General features: G+C 43.2%; 1 protein-coding gene across 1 annotated transcript in view; it reads left to right on the top strand.

The window, feature by feature from the left end:
• The window catches only part of SFMBT2 (Scm like with four mbt domains 2), a 110,396-nt gene that overhangs the window by 43,258 nt on the left and 45,146 nt on the right, over window positions 1-21,992 (top strand). The window contains exons 5-7 of the mRNA XM_035549394.2: window positions 6,506-6,594; window positions 9,762-10,008; window positions 16,208-16,305. Of these exons, the coding sequence (XP_035405287.1) occupies window positions 6,506-6,594; window positions 9,762-10,008; window positions 16,208-16,305 (434 nt within the window). The remainder of the gene's footprint in view (window positions 1-6,505; window positions 6,595-9,761; window positions 10,009-16,207; window positions 16,306-21,992) is intronic.

Raw genomic sequence — 21,992 nt, 5'->3', positions numbered from 1 at the left:
ATTGAGGGAGTGGCATGTGGGGGAGAAAAATGTCCCGAGAAGGAAAAAAAAAAGTGCATGTTCTTTCCATTGTCTTCACTGTCCTTTAGATTACAAGGCTTTTTCCTGAAGTTTGCAGTACACTGTTCTTGAAGGAAAAAAAAAAATGGAAGAAAATGAGGATTTTCATATGATCCTATGACCTTAGGAGAAATGGCTTTAAGAGAAACAGCAACTGCTAAAGACTAGATAAAATCCCTAGAGTTGGTAATGTGATAATAGGATCTCATACTCATTGAATGGAGCGCCTATGACTCAGTGCTTTCACGGGACTGTAAATGTTCTTTTAATCTCTTATTTCTCTAGAGAGGCAGATAAATCTGAACCCATTATACACTCTGGCTGAAGCAGGGCACAGAGATTATAAGGTTGCAGGAGCAGAGGGTGGCAGCACCGGGAACGAAGCAGCCGCCTTGGTTCTCAGGCATGTGATTAGCATGATTACAGGGAGTGCGGTGATGCAGGGTTTGCAGCTCTCTGCACTTTTTTGACCTCTCTTTGCATGGCTTTTGTAGTCAGCATGCACAATGCAGGGGGAAAGGGCCACTTTTGAGCTGTTAACAGTGAAAAACGGGAAATCGGGTGCACAGTAAGTGATGCTGAAGGTCTTTGGCACATCAGCCATTGACCCAGGTTGCAGCAGCGCCGGGTCCTCAGATGCCCCTGTGGTTCTGGCAACCCAGAGTCATCAGGAAAAAGAGATAAATGAGTAGAAGTGAGAAAATGGCAGGGAGCTGAAAGGGGGGAAGGAGAGGAAAGGACGTACAAGCAGAGCTTTGGGGCAGGATGAATCAAATAGAGAAAGAAGTGGGAATAATTATTACTATCTGAGGGATATTGGGTGCAACCTGTTTTTGATCGAGTTCAGCCCCATGAAAGAGGAGCTCAGTTTTATAGCCCATACCATCAATTCTGAGGCAATAAATAGAGTCTTAACGTGGAAGGGTCCATTTTCTTTCTAATTTAAAAATCTGCTGTAATACCAGCCAAACTAGAAACTGCTCTCTGAAGTAAGTATTTTTCACTGAGAAAGGCAAGAGGGCTTTGCATTTTTCTCCATGGTAACATGCTACAGGGACTGCAGCAGAGCAGAGATACTTGGTTTTTACTTTTGCAGGTGTGGATAACTTGATGGAGGTCGGTTAGGAAGAGGCAAAGCCTTGTCTTGGCCTCAACCAGCCCAGTGCTGGACACTGGCTGAGTCTGGGGATTGGTGCACCCATGCAACTAACTGCTTCTTGTGAACTGGGAACAGCTGTAAGAAATCAGGGGTCTTCCTCAGGTCCTTTTGTAGTGGTCTAGATCCAACTGGATCTTACTCTCTGTGCATTTAATCCTTTGGGAATGGAATCTGAAGCAGAGCTACTGGCTGCCTGTAACTGCTGTGGGTACACCATGGCCCAGCAGTGTGCGGACCTGGCTTCAGTTTTGGGTGCCTTGCTCCAAGGCAGGTGGTTTGCAGCATTTTTATGGCAGGAAGATGCCTTAAAGCCTTTGGCCTTGGAGGTGCTGAGGTGTGAAAACCACCACCAGTGCTGGCTCCAGGGTGGAGGGAACCCGATCCAAAGGAAATCAGCACATCTGCGTACACAAGCTGTGGCTCCCAACAAGTTGTGGTGTTGCCTGCTGAACAAGGAAAGAAGAGTTGTTAGGAGGTGCTGGCATTTTCAGAAGATCACTTTTCCTGTGCTGAGAGCACTGCTAATGCCTGGCTCCTCTCTGGATTATTTAGTGGCTAATCGTTCAGTTCAGCTCACACTGGGGCCTTTGCATCAGTGCGGGCACTGAGTCTTTTTCTGCTACCACATCTCTGCTTCTTTTGAATCATTTTCCTGTGATACATTTGATGGTGTTTGGCCCCCAGGGTCATTTTCAAAGTAGTCCCAATGTAATTAGGATATCTCAAATGTTTTCTTGTCATTGGGTGTGCTTGGAGCCCTGTTGTGGTATGGGTGACAGTCCCACAGAGGTCATGATGGAGCCATTGAAAGGGAGAGAAGACACAGGTATCTGAACCCTATGAACGCAGCTCCTGACTCACTGTAGTTATCTAAGGAAGGAAAAATTGTTTTGAAAATAGCAGTACTACAGGAGTTTAGGTCCCTGTGAACAGGGTCTTATGTTCTCTCCACCTTCCTGTCCCACCAAGTGGCCAGCCTGCTGCAGATGGGCTCTAAAAACAATTATTACAGCACATCTGCAATAGGAGAGGTTCAGTTGTGTATTCTTCCTCCAGCTAATAAGCCAAAATGTGAATTAGTGATCTAAAATCAGTGCTTCGGTTCATAGGTGCTGGGTCAGATACACCAGAGAAGCACCAGCATTTCCTGATAGATGCTCAGGACGGATGCGTGGGCACCCATGCACTACACTGCCAGCTATTCTTGTTTACCCAGCGGATTTTCCTTTGTTCAAATATTCTTGTTTAACATTTTGCTTGGTCCTCAAAGGCTTTTTGCAGATCTTGTGATGATTCAGATTCACTTCATTACTGCTGAAAATTAATATTTGCACTGTAATTATTTGCACTGCAGTACTGAGAATCCTGATCATGCTTTACAGGCATGGAAAAAAAGTGCAAATCCCTGTTCCTAAAACTTCCAGTGCAATCTGTTCTCTCACAGAGGTTTCCAGAGTCCCTTTATCTGCACTGCAAAAGAAGATTAAAATGAAGCAAAACATGCTGGATTTGTTTGGGGAGGACGATTCTGAAACCGCTTACAAACTGGGAGCAGAATGTTTTTTCAGCTGAGGTTGTTCAGTCTGAAAGCAAAGATCAGCTTGTCACTTTTGGACTTTGGAAGCCTGTAATCCAGATTTAAATGTTGACAGAGGCCCCGTTTTATTTAGGTGTCCGAAAGCTTTGAGGTTCAAGTCGTTTAGGCAGAACAAAGTATTTTTTTGAGAGGCTTTGAAGAGGGGGCTGACTGACAGACAGTGAGATCTGTGAATCCGGCACCGTTAAGACATCTGAAATTGGGCATCTGGAAATGGAGGCTTATGAAATCTGTTGTCAACTTTGAAAATCCTGACTATTTTTCTTTTCTCCTGCCAGTTTTGAAAGTTTGAACCGTGTTCTTTTTATCACATTTGTCATTCCTTAGTAACGGAGCTCTGGCATTAAAAAATTGGCTGACAACTTTGTGGGTATGAGCCAACATGAAGTTCAGTTTGCACCCTTCTCCGATGCACCCAGCGTTGTTTGCAGCAAGAGGCAGAAGTCTGGATTAGAAGGGCTCCAGTCTCATTCATTACAGCAATTACTATCTTCTCACTGATGCCAGAATTAAGCTTGTTTATTATCTTAGTGTAGGTGGACAGGAACTGATGAGGTGTATGCAACAGGAGTGTTGAGAGAGAAAGCACCTTGTATAAACCATTTCTTCTCAGGCTATTCCTTCATCTTAAATAATTCAAAGGTGGTAAATCTCCTGGAAATCATGCAAAATTGGTGCTGCCTAAGACTTAGAGCAGTTCCAGGCTACCTTAAGTGTTATTTTATAGAAGCTTGAGACCAGCAAGTTTGCTGATTTTAAATAAATTTATGTGCTCTTGCAGTGTTGTTTAGATCTATAAACTGAACATATGGTTTGAGTGACACTGGGAGAACTGACTTTTGGGGAAGGAGCACAACTCAGAAATGGGATCTAATGTAAAGTCTGCTGAGCATAGATTCTACCTTTTTCCATGGCCATCTGTATGGATTGCATAAGGTATTTAGGGTATAAATTGTGTTTGGGCCAAAGTCCAAATGTGCCAAGTGCCCAAACTGGAAGTAAGCCCAAGCATGAACGTGTTTTTCCCAGTTTTGTGCCAATATCATGTAATTATCAGACAAAACCAATGGTCCCAGGGTCTGGAAAGGGAGGTGAGATTTGTAGGAGATGACATGCAGAGGTCAGTGTGAGTATTGCCAGTTCTGAATTCTGCTGGGCTTTGATTTCTTGAGTTGAAGCTCCTGCTAATTTCAGGCTCTCTTGACTGAGCTTGTTGAAGGAAATAGCTGCTGGTTTGGAATATTTACTGCCAGGCAGCTTGGGATTGACTTTTTTTTCTCCCCCAAAGGCAATGAATATTTGCTAGGCACTGAAGCTTCGAGTACCTGTGATGAACACCCCTGTGCTGGGTGCACAAATACAGAGCATTTCATCAGCTTGATACCAAACCTCTGTTCAGCCTGTGTATCCATCTGTAGCACAGAGGGAATAAAAGCTATCCCTTGCTGTGGGCTGTGTAGCACCCATAAACCCCTGACAGCATGTACTTGGTGTGGCCAACTCATGGAGTTGCAGGAGCCTGAACCCATTTCTCCATCCTTCCATTTTAACCTGTCCATCTTACCCTTCCTGGGCTTCAGGTTCACGTACAGGCTGTCATCTACCTTCTGTCTTTGGACAAGAGGAGAGACATGTCTCCTTATCCCAGCCCCTACCAGGTACATGCCTGTAAGCAAAGGAAATGAGTTGCATGTCTTCAAAGAAGAGAGTAAATTGCTTTTTTTCTTTGAAATAGTCAGTAGAAGAGAATGAGCTACCCTGGGCTGAGCTGCTCAACAGGAGATGGGTCTAAGGGAACAATTTTTGATGGAATACTGGGGCTTCCTGTGGAGTGGAGTTGTTTGAAACACTTCTACTCCTACCCATGCTTCAGGTGGGGTCTCCGGTTTCTCGTATCCATTTGACACCAGGTACGTGTTTATTTTCCTTTTAAAAAGAAGAGCTGAAGCAGTATCATTGGCATGGGAGACAAACCCACGTAAAAAGTTCCGTCATGACATCTACAGGCAACTTTTCTCTCCTCCTCTGAAACCATCCCGAGGCCCTTGTAGCCCTTCCCATCAAACAGAGCTGTTACAGGTCCTTGCTGCCTTTTACCCATTTCTACAAGCAACTGGGAGGCCTGGGAAAAATAACTCTATGTATTCCAGCTTTGGTCCTTCCTTGCTGCTGTTCACTTCATGCAGTGAGGATGAACAGCGGGGATTGTATAGAGCAATATTAACTCATGGTACCAAGTTCATTTTTGCCTTAAGGCCCTGCTATGCTGTTTTATCAGGAATTGTGTGGCTATGGCTTGAAAGGTGCTTGTCTTGAAGAGATCCAAACCAATTTGTGCTTCTTTATTCATTGTTCGGCAGCAGGCCACTTAATGCATTTATAGAAGGCTCAGGTTTGGCCTCCTTGTCTGCAGGTAATAGTGGCAAGATTTGTGCCCACAGTTCGCTGCGTCTGCTGGTCGTGTTTCTAATCTGAAGCCCTCCTGCTCTAAATACTGCAACTACACCTTCTCAGAAAGCATGAAGTGCTTCAGTCTTGGTTGACTAACATTGTATTTCCCTAAAGTGTGAAGCAAAGGATTTGGCTTCTTCTGAGCGAAACAGAAGGGTTGCTGTAACGTCATTATTTAGGACCTGTGCTGGTTACTTACAGCCCTTCCTGGACTCTCCTATGGATTAATAATCTTTAAACCATGTGTCCAGTTTGTTCGGAAGAAATGGTTTAATTTTCAAATGCTTGTGATTTTTCCCTTCTGAAGGTGTTGGTATGATTAACAGCATAACTATCACTGTTGGTTGTCTAACGTGTAAGTAAGATTTTTGGGGGAGATAAATGTTTGCGACATCACCTGATTCCCATTTACAGACAGGTGGAATTAAAGTTTGGCTTCTGGGTTTCCAACTGCAGGTGCACAGTGAATTCAAAGAGGCCTCTGAATCTCCGGAGTTGAGATTTGCTGAAAATACTTTTGGTGTCCAACTTGCACTAATTTGAACAAGAATTGAACCAAAATTTGAATCCCAGAGGCAGCATTTATACATTTTAGTTTAAATCTTAAGAAACTGTGTTGACACAGATCCCAAAAGTAACACAGACATACAGCGTATAGTTCAAAAATGTCTCAATTTTTTAAAAATGAAATAAAAATTCACAGTTAACAAATAAAAATTCCTGATAAATTGTCAAGTCTTCTTGCAAATGTATTGACTCAGTAGCTGACATAGGATAATCTCAGGGCTGAGTTTTCTGCTAAAGTGCCTATAGTTTCTGTTGACCTTTGAAGAAACTTAAAAGTTAGCACAACTTTTTTTGTCTGTGGTCATTAGTAAAGATGCAAAGAGACGTTATAAATCATATCTGAGCCTACCTGGTAAGCAGCAAACGAGTGGTTACCCAAGCAGTGGCCAATTTTGAATGGGAAAGATGGAGATGATAAGCCACGCTGTTGTAAATCATGTCACTGGCTGTGGCGGAGCAACCCCTTCCCTTATTTTGGAGATGTGACCACATGCGTGTGTGTGTTGCCCAAGCAATTGGGCAATGAATCAGCTTTTTTCCTGGTCTGGATTGCAATCATACCTGAAACTTCAGAGCTGATAAGCCCTGGGGAGCTCTCTCTAAAATACACGTGGGAAATCCATTGCAGCCTGCGGTGCTGAGCATTTCTTTTCTTCCCTCACCCTCTGCAGCAATCAAAGAGAAATACGTGGACTGGACGGAGTTTCTTATACACGATTTGACCGGCTCCAGGACTGCACCTGCAAATTTACTGGAAGGCGTATGTATTAGATTGCAGTTTCTATCTGATTCCGTCTCGCGATGTGCATGCTGCAGCTGTGTTTGTGCTCACCACGTGTAGGGCTGTGTGCTTGCAGCGTCTGTGTGCTGGCAGTGGGCCTCTTCCTGTGCTGGCCAAAAGTCAGGGGTGACATTGCCTTGATTCTGCTGGCTCTGCTTCCGACTGAGTCTTGGGGTAGTTTATTGGCCTTCAGGCTGGAGGGTTGGTTTTAGAAATATGGGTACTCGTAAAAGTCTGGGTGGTGAAGGAGAATGTTGAAGGGGTGTGTAGGAAGGAGGACTTCAGTGCCCTGTCACCTCCACCAAACTGATGACCTGAACTTCCAGGCCAGGACAGAGGTTGGAGAGGGGGGGTTAGGATGTTGATGGGGAGCACTGCCAGGATTATAGGTGTATGGAAATAGCTCCTTCAAGGACATTCCATCCATACCTAGATGATTCTGTGATTCTGTGATCTAAAAGCAGCAGTCAGATTTAGCAGGGAAGTCGGGTGAGGTGACCTCGGTCATAGGTAGCCAGGAGAGAAGAAGGGACTGTTCTTGTGGGTGCACCCAGATGGCCAGGAGCCCAGCCTGTCTGAGGCATTTGCAGGGAGCTTCAGCTTGCCTTGAGATACTTGACAAAAATCTCATAGCTTCAGCTTGAAACTGGGAGTGAGGCACCTTCTCCACTGGGACATGCCTTGCTCTTGTTTGGATGCTGTGTGGGCATTTGGAGAGCAGACAGCCCGTCCTGCAGGGGATGATTCTCTCTGCCCCTCAGTGTTTAGTCTGAGAGTGAAAGCAAACAAGTGGTTTAGCTTTGTGTAAGCACTCATGTTGGCTTTTTGAAAGGAAGGGTGCTTCCAGGCACCATTTTAAATCATTTTGTCCCTGGTCACTGCCACAAGCCACAGCTGCATCCTACTTCCATGCAGTACAAACCATGTGCAAGGGAGAATTAATAGTGTATTGTTGGGGATTTCGCCCCACCCCCCCTCTTCCCAATCTGTGAGCCTGACAGCCCTTGAAAACCCAAAATAATGCACATCCTGAGGGCTGCTGCATCCCTGTTTCTGGACCATTCCCAGGCAGCATATATGAAAAGTCAGTGGTAGCCTGCACCCATCCCTGGCATATGGGACAATGTCACTGCAAACCACTCCGTTCCTGTTCTGTAGGGAAAGTAGGCAGCCCAAGGCAGAAATGCAGAGAGGGAAAACAGTGCTTTGGCTTAAAACAGTTTCTAACCCTTTTCTGGTGTTTTATGCAATATACACACTTGGTGCTGTCTGTGTCGTGCAATGTATGTAACCCCCTGTCGACAGATTTGCTGTTTGTGAGTGCTGCAGATTGTTCTTGTACTGTTAAATCAATATGCAGTGATACTTTTTTTTTTTAACATGCTAGCTATGCATTTAGAGTTCTTGCATTGTGGTAAATGTTAATAGTTCAAGCAAACCAATTATTAATCTTAGCCATTGTGTTCTCAGGGGTAAGTGACAACCCACTGGCTTAGAATCTAGCACGCAAATCAGAGAAGCAATAGATGCTTTTTAGTGGCCAGGATTTATAATAATAAGCTAAATCATTACACCATTGTTTGATATTAAAGCATGTTTTATTGCAATGAAGCAGTTGAAGAGAAAAAAAATAACATTAAAGTTGATTTCTATTATACTATTATTTTTTGAGACTGCATTTTGCTATGAAATAATATTTGAAGAGATTGTGTAGGAGCCTGTAGCTTATAGAGTAGAGGATTTGCTTATAATGTAGATATATTATTTGAGAAATATCTATTAATCTCAGGTCTGGTTAAAACTGTACATGTGATAAAGTTTTAGTTAATTTTGTTTTTTTTTCTAACCAAATTCTTGTTCTGTTGCTTGCATTTTGGCTTAAGAGAGATGTAGTCAAATTTGGTTGCATTTCAAACTTTTGAATGTTTTAAAAATTCAATGAGAGTGCTTTTTGAAAAAATAAGGCTTTCTCCTCCTTTTCTTCTAGCCACCCCTATAAGGTACTGTTTTGGGCTGACTCTGATTTACAGAATTAATATTTAAAAAAACAACTGTCAAAGTATATACTGTTTAATTAAGTAGAAGTGGGACAAATGCATACAGAAGTAAAAAGATTGCCCCATTTTTTCATATATTGTGCCTGTGATTAGCATCTCCTTTGAGGAGCAATACTTCCAACTCTTGGAGTGGTTTTTAGTGCTGTTCTTAAAACCCTAGAAGTAAGAAATCGAATAAAAATTAGAACTTGCATTAAAAAAAAATAAAAAAAAAGAAAAAAGAAGAAAAAAGAAAGAAATAAAGGAAAAAAGAGCTCTAACGCATACATTAGTGGTGAAAAGCTTGACAACACAGAGATGCTCACAATCACAAATCAGTGAGCCCCAAAGGTATTGTTCTGGAAAACGTCTCACAGTTTTTTAATGGCTGTGCTTGGCAGCTTTGCAGGTGTAACATTAAGCACATGTGTAAACGGTTGCAAGACTGGAATCACAGGAAATACTGTGTGTGAGCAAATGACCTCATTCATTGGCTTGACCCATGAAATCCTATGTGGCTGGGCTGTGATCCCAAGGCCAATTAATGTGGTGGGAAACTGCAATTGGCTTTGATGAGCTTTGGAGTAACCACGATACACTCCTGCGTCCATCACAGTGGGAATAATTTGCTCTACATGCCAGTAGGAGCAAGATAAATTTTTTTGGTGGGAAAGATCAACGTACAGAAGGCAATTTCAGTGTCATGCCCAAAGTAGTTGCCTTTTAGGTAAACACCGGTTCCCAATCCTGTGACTGGTTCTTACCAGCTGCAACAATGAGAATTTGGTTTGAAATCCTCCAGTATAACTGGGCTTTGAGTTGTTCAGGAGCATCCTAAGTGGATGTGCCTTATGAGCTGTTCCACCTTTTATTATTCTTTTTTTGTTGTTGTTGATGATGTCAGTTGAGAAATTAGCACAACTGTTGTTTTCTGTTTTACTTCTGAATTTGCACTTGGAAGACATTGGGTAAAATAGAAGAAGAACAGACTGTTTGCTGATCGCTTGGATGATGGTGTGAAAAACAAAAATAATCTTCTGCTGTCATCTGTTTCCTTGAGAAGTCTTCAAATAAAGTTTAAAATAAGGAGTTTTGCTTCTATTCAAACAGCCTCTGCGAGGAAAAAACCCTGTAGACCTCATTACAGTTGATTCCTTAATAGAGCTGCAGGATTCCCAGAATCCCTTTCAGTACTGGATAGTTAGTGTGGTTGAAAATGTTGGAGGAAGATTACGCCTTCGCTATGTGGGATTGGAGGAGACTGAATCCTATGACCAGTGGTTGTTTTACTTGGATTGCAGACTTCGACCAGTCGGTTGGTGTCAAGAGAATAAATACAGAATGGACCCACCTGCAGGTAAAAAGCCTTATCAAAATGCTGTCTTCTTTTGAGGTATTCACTGATGCTTTGAAATACTTGTTCAACCCATTTCTTTTTCTCCAGCATTCGTGTTGCTTTGACGGTAGTTTTTAACTGGAATACAAATTACATATGAGAGACATCTGATTTGGGTTTAAAGTGGGTCAGGTACACTGTATTAAATGTATTTAATAAACTCAGTTTAGTGTAGCTCACTCCTGAAAGGAATCAGTGTGCATTAAGAGCAGCTTTGTGCACCAAGAGGCAGAGCTTATAGGGATGGTCCAAGGTTGTGCCTGCTTGTGCACCTCGTTTCAGTGGTGTTTTGGTGGCCAGGTCTTCCTGGCCATCCTAGTGGAGGATGCTGGGAATCACAGAGTCAGAATATGCTGAGTTGGAAGGGACCCACAAGGACCATTGGATCCAACTCCTAGAAGAAGTCTTCTGCTCGCCAAATCAAGTTCTAGATGACATCTCTCAGCATTTGCTTTCCCTTCACCCAAAGACTTCTTGCCAATCGTTCTTTCTATGGTCATACACATTTCTCTTGGGTAGCAGTGGATCTCCATGGAATTTCCTGGGGCTGGAGAAAATGCTTTGAGATCTTTATGGTCCCTTTAAAGTAGGTCTTTCATATTCTGCTGTAACATGGCTGTACAGCTGCCAAGTGAGACCTGCCTTGTGTATAACCAGAAAGTGCAGTGTGTATAATCAGAAAGTGCAGTGGAATGGGGCTGGGTTTGTCTGACTGTCTATGTTAATCTGCCTATCAAGGGGTTATGGGGTGTGTATTGCTAGAAAGTAAGGAATTACTCCTTTGAGTAAGTGTTTACAAGTGTTTAATGTTTACAAGACCACAGGTTTTGAATTTTCTCCAAGGGAGCAAAGTCTTTGCCAATGTGTTGGACCAGACTGAATATCAGGAGATTGCAACTTGGAGAAGAAGTTCTTTAGAGCTGAGTTTAGTCCAAAGCAGCTTGGAAGAAGGGAGATAGAGATTGCAGTTAAGCGAGTGTGGAGTCGGAAGTCACAAATCCAAGGGCAGGTTCAAGGGACATAGTCAGGCACATGCAGGCTAGGCCAGGAGGCTGGCCAAAAGTAGGCCTTGGGGTCAGCTGGAATCAGATTTGAAATACTGGGACTGGGTTCAGCAAGGGAAGCAGGATCAAACTGGTGGGGCAAGGAGTGCAAGGCTCTGGGTGTAGGGAAAAACCAAGGATGTATAAGGTTTAGCAAGTCTGTTAAGGCCTTGGGACCACAGCACAACAGGGGCTCAGGGCTGTTTGTGGCCTCCTGGAGAAATTCTTGCAGAGGCGTTCACTGGCACAGTCTGGAGCTGGGTATGGATATGTGATTCCATCCAGGTTGTACCCCATTATGGTGGGGGAAGACTGGAATGGTGGATTTTCTGCACCACACTAATATTATTGGTAAAAACTTTGTGAAAGCTTCCGGGCAATTGGGTTTCTCTCTACTCAGGGCATGTGATTGAGTTGGTGTAGCTTGAGTTGGTCAAGTTAAGACAGTTGACGAGAGTTCTTGTGGAGTTAGTGGTCTGGATAAACATGGCAGTCTAGCCTGCTGCATGTGTGGTCTGCTTTGGGGCACAAAATGTGCAGCCTGTGTATTTTTCATAGGGCTATGGCTTATACCTGGGGCCCCAAAGCTGCTTGCTGTGTCTTGTGGAGCATGGCCCACATTTGCTAGCTGTCTGCACCTCTAAATTGGACTCCCCAGGATCACCATTTCCCTTGAGAGATGAAGTGCTTTCTTCGTTAATGCATAGCTTTTGGCACAGCAGACCTCCATGTTTTCCTGTGTTGTTGGGCAAATCGGCCAGGTCTGTGCTTTGTTCTGCTTTTGCCTTAGGCAAAGTTTTCCCATGGGTATCTAATGATGGAAGAAAGGTAGCTCTCCTTTGGACAGATATTTCTGATGTGGCTTTTCTCCACTGCACCTGATTCAGAGTGATTACCCTGATACGTGCAATTGTGCTGCTTACAAATTTCTATGGGTCTTGGGTCTAATTTGGGGTCCTGAATGCTTTTTGGAAGCGCGTGTGTTTTTCTTCAAAGATAGGTGGGAACCAGTGGTCCCCATCACTTCTAAATCAGATGTGAATGTTGGAAAGCATGAATATCACTCACTCTGTTATTTCACAGAGAATTTGTGTTACAGAGAAACACCTTTTCATTGATTGTCTCTGAACCCTCTTAGCCTGTGTAGGTTTGGTGAATCAATACAGAAATAGCCTCAACTATATGTGTTTCCTCTTTGTCTATTCCATTCTCCTTTTACTCTTCCTTTTATGCACTTGTGTTTACCTCTCTACGTATTTCCCTTTTTTTCTGTCTTCCCAGTTGTGTTATCTCTAAACCTGTTATTGGTCTCTTTATTTGATGAAATTGTTTATGTTTTCTCTTCCCTCTCCTTGATTTAACTGCTTTTTAAATGTATTTCATGTCTTCATCTAGCATCTTTTTCCTCTCCTTGGCATTTCTCTAGCCATTCACCTTTTAGTGATCATTATTATTAATGAATTCAACAGTCAAAATCTTCTTCCTGCCTTCCATTGACTTAAATAGGTAATTACATATCTAGGGGGTGTTTCACTGGCATTTGCTGTGACGAGATCCTTTGGGTTTAAACCTTTCCATTTTTTTATGAGTCCTGTTCCCCTGAAGACTTCCCCCAAGGATCTTTTTTGACCCACCCCTGCCCTTCTGGGCTACCCAGTTATCAGGCTCTGTACTCGGGAGTAACCAGTCAGAAACGGGAATCTAATGGTGCTGTGGAGGCAGGAATACTGGCTGTTCCATTTCGGACATAGTGGACAATATTGGCCATTTGATGTCCACATAACATCAATGTGTTCATAAAGCGTAACAAATGACTAAAGCTTGTCATGCGACAGTTGTGGTGAGACAAGCAGACAGGTGAGCAGTAGTGAATTGTCAGGATAAGGTGCTGGGCAGCAGAAAACACTGAAGAAACTCAGGAATGAAGCTACTAAACCACAGTCTTGTCACAGGATGTGATTTCATAAGGATGCCAGACCAGGAGAGTGTGCCAGGGACATGTCCCTGTCTGCTTACCTCTTTCCTGACTTCTGTAGTAAACTGGGTTCCAACTAGAAGGACCTTTGGCATCACCATTGTGGAACTTCTTACGAAAATAATCTGTGGTTAATATTTTGGGATTTCAACTTATCCTTGCTTACTAGATTTGCTTGCCATCATGTAGGCCTTGAAATGATGCTTCAGTGTGAGCTATTGCTTTCTTTATGATCAGTGGAGAGAAAGGGTGTGCCTAAGACAGGCCTATCACAGATCAGAAGAAATGACATCTTCATAAGCCTATGTTGCCACTCACAAGATCAACAGGAATAAGCACAAAGCTCATTGTCTAACTTTTGAACCTCTGAAGCCAGTTGAGATGTCTGCTTTATGGGTAACTGGAGCAGCCTTGGACTCTGTATAAATCCATTATGCATCTCCTACGAAGAGAAGCTGAGGGCATGCGACTCCTCCCAAATCAGGCTGTGTGCTCAGTTGCTATCAAGTGAGGATGTTCAGCTGCAGATCAGCTCTGCAGGTTGTTACAGTGCTTTACCCACCCCTGACTTGGATGCTGTGTATGCATCGTTAGCTTTATTTCCCGATCTGTCTGGGCTGTGGTTTCGCTGTGTTGATCCACCTCTAGTGCCTGACAAGTTGAGTTTCATTTTGCGCAGCAGTCTGAGGCCAGTCCTTCAAGATGAAGGGCCTTCTTCTATAAAAGAAATATAGATCCAAATGTCTACACCATTCTGGATGGACAGGTCTCTTTTCTGAGGCCATCCATATCCTAGTACCCACTTGCTGTACAAGAATGTGCAAGAGAGTCCTTAGGAAATAGCATCCTTGTTTCATCCCCCATAATGGGAACTCTCAGTGGCTCTATATGTCCTGAAAGCCCTTTCTGACTGTGGCAAAGAGATCCTACCATATTTTTTCCTTCAGATGTACATCTGAATCCAAGACAAGCCTCCTTGCTAGCTCAAATTGGCAGAGACCACTTGACACAGAGCCACCGATGGTCTTGCCTGAACTGTTTATGCAGGAAGAGATCGTCTCATTTTGTGTTGCTTCCTATTTAAAGACAAATTGGCAGTCATTTTAATTGCTCTCTCCTTGTTAACCTAAATACAAATTGACACAGTACACTCTGCTCAATTACCTGCAACACTATCACTTAAACAAAATGCTTTATGCTCCTTTAACCGTGCGATTTAGTGTCCATAAACTTGCCAGCATAAGCTAACTGCCATTGTCTAATGAAATGTGCACATGATGCTGCTTGCTGGTTATTGAAACAATTGAGGTTGTCTTAATCTTTCAAAGCTTGTTGACACCAAAGTTGCTGCTTGTTTTCTCTGACGGTTGCGCATGAGAGAGTTGCTCCAAAATGCCGCTTTCTTCTCTCCCGTGCTTCACTGCCCCCATGGTGAAAGACGAAGTTCTGTTATCAGCTTGCTCTGTCTGGTGAGCATCCAGCTGGGTTTTCCAGAACTTGGACTTTTTGTTGTTTGAAGCTACAGGTTGAGGCAAAATCGTGACTTAATATTTCCCTGCTTGGCATCATTTAAGCTAAAAAGGGAGAAACAAGGTGGGTCATTTCCCTCCCAGCATGTCAGCCCAATCAAGTCTGCTACAAGTAAGGGAGAACTGGTGCAACAGACTATAAAGTAATGAATAATGAGATAAAAAGAGCACATTTCTTAATACTTGTGATGGCTGCATGTGCTGTAAACAAAGACTTGAAAAGTATATTCCCATTAACAACCAAACAGTTGAGAAATTTAAAGTACAGCCACGAAAGGTTAAAATTTCCCTTTAGGCGTGTTTAAATTCATATGCATATCCTTGACATCTGTCTGAAGTAGCAAGGTTTGATATAGTGGAAGTATAAATACATCCACTTCCAGTGAGTGATTCTGCAAATCCTGTTTTGATAAGGTCTTAAATCTATTGAGATCAGAGCATAAAATTCTCTTGTACTGTCAGTGCTAGGTGGAAACAGTGCTTGCCAGTTCCTTTATATATATATATATATATCTTTTATTTCCTCCTTCAGAATTGTAAGATACAACAGTAAATCTTTGCTAGCCAGCAAATATATATGGTTACTAGATGTACAGAATTTATATGCAAATTGGACCAAATTGAACTGTGCTGTGTGTGAAGCCAAACTGACAAAAGCAAAGCTTCACCCTATTCACTCTGTATCAAGGTTCAAGTTATTAATAAGTAAATGTTCATTTCCATTTTAATAATTGTTGCAATCTGTCTACCTATCTTGTCTCTTTAAGACCTTGATATGAATGTGCTGCAATAACTTGTTATGTGCGGGATAACAATTTGTTTTCTATGGCAGAAGTAAATCCAATATAATGTTCTTCATCATAGTATTGTTTCCTACATTGTTTCCTTTGATGATTCATAGGCATTTCACTGCACCGAACCATAAAGGGCTTGCTAATACAATGATTTAATAATATTAAACCTATTTAAGGAAACTCACTGAAGGCAATGTGAATCTGCACAAAGACGCTGCCTAAAAGTGTAATGATTAGAATTCAAAAGCGTATGTCTTTGAGTTGGTGCGATACTCAGCTTTCAGTGTGGCACCAAGAAATGCGTCTGTGTAGAGATCTAGCTGAAATGTTCCTCCCCCTCAAAAAAAAAAAAAAAGGCACTAAAAAGATGACCTTTCCAATGAACAGAAGCATTGTTAAAGATATTTCTGGTTTTGTTCAAGTATAACTAATATTGGCTGAAAACCTGAGGGTCCTCAAATTGGAAAACATCAGGTATTTTGAGAATTGCAAATCAAAGGAGTTTTTTGTTATTTTCAAGTAATGAGACAGCATGGTTCTTGTTTCCACAACAGAAAATAAGGGACGTGTATTTTCCTGGGTTTTACTCCAGGATATAAAACACAGTCTTCCTCAAATGTGCCCCTGCTAGTTGCTTTTGCGTTCAATTTATCCACACTGTACAGCTTGGGATATACACACTGCTCATTTCACTTGGACTATCCATTTTTATGGCACGGGAACTGAAGTCTTTCAAAAACGTTTGATTCCCAAACAGTCACCTCTTGGTCTTGTGTTTTTTTGTTTGTTTGTTTGTTTTTGTTGTTATCATTGCTTTAGATATCTATTCTCTGAAGACTGTATCTGAGTGGAAATGCTCTCTGGAAAAATCCCTTACTGATGCAGCAAATTTTCCTCTTCCAATGGAAGTATTCAAGGTAAAAGATGCACATTTTTCTTCAGTTATGTGATGAATAAATAACATGCGGTGTTTAGCAGTTTATGTTAAGCTTGTGCAGGAAATGCTGTTGCTATAATACAAAAGGTCACAAGTGAGATGTTTGTATAAAGTGAAGTTGGCTCATGTGCGGACTCTCTGCCCTGACACCTGATTTCTTGCCATCACTGTTTAATAGATGCTGGGGAGGGGGTGATCAGCATGGATTTCTCCAACATCCCTATTTCTCCAACATCATTTTTTTTTTGCAGACCTGAGTTTTCACAGCCTGTGACAGCATGGGGCTATGATTATGAAAGTGGACATAAAGTAGCCAGCTTTCTCTGAGCCTTGCACCCAGATTTTCATCTGATTGCAAGCCATGATGCAGAGAAACCTCCTTCAGGGATCTGTAGTGGAAGTAGGAGATAATTTTCCTCCCGTGTCATTTTTTTTCTCAGTCTGGTTTTTAACAGTTAGAGATGTACTTCAGCCCTGAGGCACCAGCTTTAATATCCCGTCCAAATTCACACTGCTATTAATCACGACTGCTCCAGATAATCCTGATTTCTAGCTGTTTTTTAACGGGTGCAGCCTTGCTGTGGTGTGATGGAGCTGCTGTGGTGCTCCATCCCCCTGGTGCATCACAAAATCCCGATGCTGCCTTTGCCCATTCTGCAGGATCTTGCCGGCAGCATCCCATGAGGACTTCAGGCTCCTCGTCCAGCTGAGAAACACTTGAGTTAGCAACATTAATTTGGGAACTCTTTGCTAATGGCTGAGGCAGTGGCTTATTTGCTTGCTATGAGAAAGCTCTGCGAGGCTGGGAGAAGTGGGGAAGGTTTGTGGGTTGGCTTTCAGCACTGATGTGAGTTTGACAAGCCACGTGTTGTTACGGGAATGGCGTACAGAGAGTTTTGGTTCTCTGCTGCTTCTTTCATACAGTGCTTGAACCCACAAACTATTAAAGCTTGAAGTTTCAAGATCAAACATGTGTTGCGTGGGGCAGGGATTAAATCACAATAGGGAATGCCTAATGTGTAAATTTTATCCCTGTCTATATGAGAGAGTGAAGAATGTTTCTGATGAGGCTTATAAAGCATCTTTTTCATCTTTTTTTTTTTCATTTTTTTTTTCTGGTTTATAACTAACAGCTGTTTTGCTGCCTCTTCTCAGCATGCTAGACTTATACCCACTTATTTTAATTATTGCATGAGGGTCATAAATTTAAATTCAGCAAATTCCAGCGAACAAGCGGTGTGGTTGGAGCTTGCAAGGTTGTTCCTCTTAGACAATGCAGTGCCTTGCAATTCTTGAGTAGCCCAAGTGGAGAGATAATCTAGAGCCATGCATGACAAAAAGGCAGGAATAGGGCAGTTCAGCTTCTTTAATTGTACTGTGAAAGCTGAGTACAAGGAGAGCTGAATTCAGTGTCTGGTGTTACCTAAGTCTGATTCTGGTGCTGGGGAGGCAGGAGGCTGAATAAATGGCTTGCCTGTGGGCATCAGTGTGTCCTCCTCTTTTAGGGGGAGTCAACCCCATCTTATGCCTGTTGACTATGGATTAAAATACGAGAGATGGCCATGCCTGTGAGCATGTCTTCCTCTAGTTATGACTTAAACATGAGTTATGGAAAGGCTTTATTAGACCAAATGACGGTACCGTTGTCTAATCATATAAGATGAGCCAGAATTTGCAGGGGACCTTCAAAAAGAATCCCAGAAGATCCCAGCAAAATATGTTGAATCCAAAGAGTGTTGTCCCCCCCCCCCCCCTTTTTTTTTCTTCCCCAAACCAGCACAGAAATAATGCCTGTACACAGTGCCAGGGGACACCGTGCTACTACAACTGTCATGTGTTAGATGAGATATAAAACACAGAGTTTGACAGCTGGCAACTGTTAAAGATCTTGGTCTTCTGGAAAGCTGGAAATGTTTACTTCGGCAGAAATGGTAAACTGCCCACTGAGCAATTATATTCCACATTTCCCTACAGAAATACATCAGTGAGGAGAGCGTAAGTGTGTGCTTGCTGTACAGACATGAGCAGTCCCTAGGGTGAGCACATGCACATTTTTTTGGCTGAATTGCGACTTAAATTCCTGTTGCCATTTGAGCTGTGCTTGGTTGTGGGCAGTGTCACTAGTGCACAGTCAAACTGGTCCCAGGTAGTGATGGCCAGAAAAGCAGGTCTTCATTTGTAGTGGGAAAAGTGGCTCCTCTTGGGGGTTTATCAGGCCATCGTTGCTGTTGGGAGAGAAGCAGTTTGGTTTTGGTGCCATAGGGTCGGATTCTGCCTGAGACCTTGTATGCCATGCATTTGAGGCTGAATTATCAATGCTGAGCAGTACGGCAGAGCTGGACTTGTGTGTGGTGGTCTTCAGCAGGTCTGAAAATCCCTTGTAAAAGTGCAGGCCCAGTCTCCTCCTCGCATCCAAGGAGAGGGCACCAGACCTTACGAGCTGGTTGCAAGCAAGGATCTTCGTTCTTTTGGTGCTGTTTTACACTTGGCCATATGTTGAAAGCATTTGTAAAACGCTTTAGGATCCTTTGAGAAGGAACGTGATGTTCAACTGCCAGAAAATGTCACTATTATATAGCTACTAAACATAGTGTTTTGCAAACTGCACCTCCTGGAGTAAGTTTTTTTTTTCACAAAAGCTTTGTGCAACGCATCCTCTGTTTTGTCATTCTGTTCTTTTTAGAAAACATGTTGATTCTTAAAGAAAACTAAATACAGACTGGATTTTCAAGGGTGTTTGCATAGTTTAGGAGCAGAAATCCTTCCAAAAATCCGCAACCCAGGGAAATGTGTTCCCTGGGAACAGGAGAGCGTGTTCGTGCTCTGGTTTCAGGGTGCTATAGGGATCCCTATGCTTGGCTGAATGCCAGTCACAAACGGGTCGGGCTTCAGAGCTGAGAAAATGGCCAAGGCTTTGGGTGTGAATAAAGGTGGGTGGTCTGTCACTGAGGCCAGTTTTAAAGCTGTGTGACACCAGAGTTTGCTTCAGTGACGCCATGTTGGTGCTTTCTAAGGAGAGGCCTTGCAGCAGGAAGCCAGACTCCAACCACAGTGCCTTTTAATTCTAATATTTATGAATAAAAGTGTTTTTTTAGACTTAAATCCTTGTAATTTGGTTAAGATGAAGGCTGGATATAGATCATGGGACTCAGTTTCGCAGGCAGAGGTGGATTAGTATCCTGGGGATCTTTGACACCCCAGTAAGCTCTCCCTGGCCTCCTGTGCTGTATCTGTGGGCCCTGTGCAGGTTTGGATCCCTGGGTGGCTAAATCCTGGGCAGCTAAATCCTGCCCAGGAATTGGGGTGCCCGTCACCTCTCCATGGATATTGCATATGGGCATCCTACTCGCAATCCCCCAGCATAAAGTGGTTCCTGTTGGCTAGGCTGGATGGAGCTGCATCCCTAACCCGGGCTGTGTTCAGCTGCTTGAAGAGCACAGATGCTCAGGAGAGAGAGGGGTTATCTAAGGTGCTGATTCCTGATTGATAACTTTTGGTCCCACTCTTGTCTCCACCTTTCTGGTTCTCCTTTACTGAAGTTGTTCTGGTGGTGGTCGTGGCTTTTTTTTTTTTTTTTTTTTTCCCCACTTGAAATTATTCTCTCTGGCAAACAACACCTGTTACCCTACACTGTTCCCAGCCCAGCGTGACCCTATTTCTAACTGGAGCACTTGGGTGTTTCCTATAATCAGTAATGGTAGTCCTTAAAACTAAAACTAAAAATGGATGGAAGAAATCAGCTGGGACAATTCTCTCTTACTGAGAATGATGAAGGGAGCACCCATCACCAAACTGGGTGGTTCTTGTTCCATATTCAAAAGTACAAGGAGAAATATTAAACAGGACTTCTTTTCCCCCTCCCAAATATATATGTTTGTTTGTTAGTTTTCCATTCCCTGAATTGCCCATTTTTGGTATTAAGTATGAGATTAAGATGGACTATTTATTCAAGATCATGAGTTTTTTGTTCTTTTTTTTTTAAAGAACAGCATCTCTCAAAAAATAATAATTTATTTGTCTGTTTTATGGTGTTTTATTCCATTATTTGGTCTTACAGCGAAGTTTCAGTGCAAGGAAGAGATGCTCAAGGGCTACTTTTCTGCCCTTGACTATCTGTCACAGACAATCCTGACTTGAGTGGATGAATGGACTTGAAATCCAACTGGGTTTTTCCATCTTCAGCCCCCATAATGGATGGGCACATGCTGATGCAGCAGGTTAAAGCAGCCGTGCTTTTGGTTTCACGTGGAAGCCAAATTCAAGCATTAGCAATCCCCAGCCCCTTCATGCACCGATGGCTTGGCTAGCCTTCATGGTGCACGCTGTGCTTTAATAACCCACGAGTTGCCATGTAGTTTACAGACTGCCAAATTATTTATACTCCATCTGTTCTTCCTCATCCGTAGCACTCGTCAGCCCTTCTCCCTGGCTGCGTTTTGCCTGGCTGGGCGACATGCATGGCCTCCCATCCCCTCGGATGTGCCTCCGTCTTTTGACCCACTCCTGTCTCAGCTCATTAAATCCATTTATCTTTGTAAGACCTAATGACCATCATTAGGAGTATCCTCCAAAGGTCCTTACAAACTGCTTTCCTGGCCCTTGGGAGCAAGGATGTCTCCAATACCAAAGATGCCACTGAGGTGAGATGAAGTCTGGTGGAAAGACCTGATGGGGAAAAAAGTCTTAACTTCTTTGCAGATCCATCCTGATGGTGGGCTGTGCAAGGAAGCAGGTGGGGAGAGCATTCCAAGGAGGTAAACGAAGTCAAGCCCTGTCTGAGATGCCAGGCCCTGCCTTCTGAGATGCCCCAAGGGTCTATTTGGCAGCACTGTGTGAAAGTTGGGGTGGGAAGAGAAGTGCTGGAGGGAGTTCAAGCAAAGCAGATGGGTTGAGTAGGTCCCTCAACCTGCTGCCTTCTTTGTCCTCCTAGCTGCACGTTTAGCAAGCTTGGTTTTCTTTCTCCATTACATACCGGAGGTCTTTTGGGATGATGAGAGGTTAGCGAAAGGCCCTATCCATTTTACTTATTGCATCCAAGTTCAGTGTGGAGGAGTTTGTTCATGAAGACCTGACCTCTGCCTCCCACATCCTTGGCCATAGCAGTGTTTGCCCTTCAGAAGAGCCAATGTGCACCTGCAACCAGTCCACTCTCATGCAGGGGGTGGGTGTACCATTCATCTTCAGATGGATGACTTTTCCCAGAGAAAATAAAAGTCAGCTCTGTCCCGAAGCTGTTTTGTGAGAAGGATGCAACTCACAGTGTGCATTTAATTTATTCTGATCCTCTCTCTTCTGACAAATTCCCACCGATTTCTCAATAGCAATTACTTCCGGGATGTTACTGAGGGCAGACTCCATCCAAGCAAGTGCCTATGGGGACTCAGCCCCTCTTACTTACTTAGAGGTGTGAAAAGAGGCAGTCATGGTTTCATTTTGAGCATGCGGGTCAGTGTTCCCACGTGTGAGATGGGAGCCATGCGTATGACACAAAGGTTCACTAGCAAACACCAGAAGTGGTGTGGCGATGCTGAATGAAGTAATTCTGCTGTAAGGTATTTGAAAAAAATGAAAAAAGTGGATGCCTATCTGTCTCTCTTACCTCTGCCTCTGCCACCCGTGCTTCCACCGCCCAGGCAAATCAAAGCACGCACTGTGTAGGAGGGGATC

Source organism: Cygnus atratus, chromosome 1, assembly GCF_013377495.2.
Source record: "Cygnus atratus isolate AKBS03 ecotype Queensland, Australia chromosome 1, CAtr_DNAZoo_HiC_assembly, whole genome shotgun sequence".
Lineage (NCBI taxonomy): Eukaryota > Metazoa > Chordata > Aves > Anseriformes > Anatidae > Cygnus > Cygnus atratus.
This window is presented reverse-complemented; position numbering and strand designations above follow the sequence as displayed.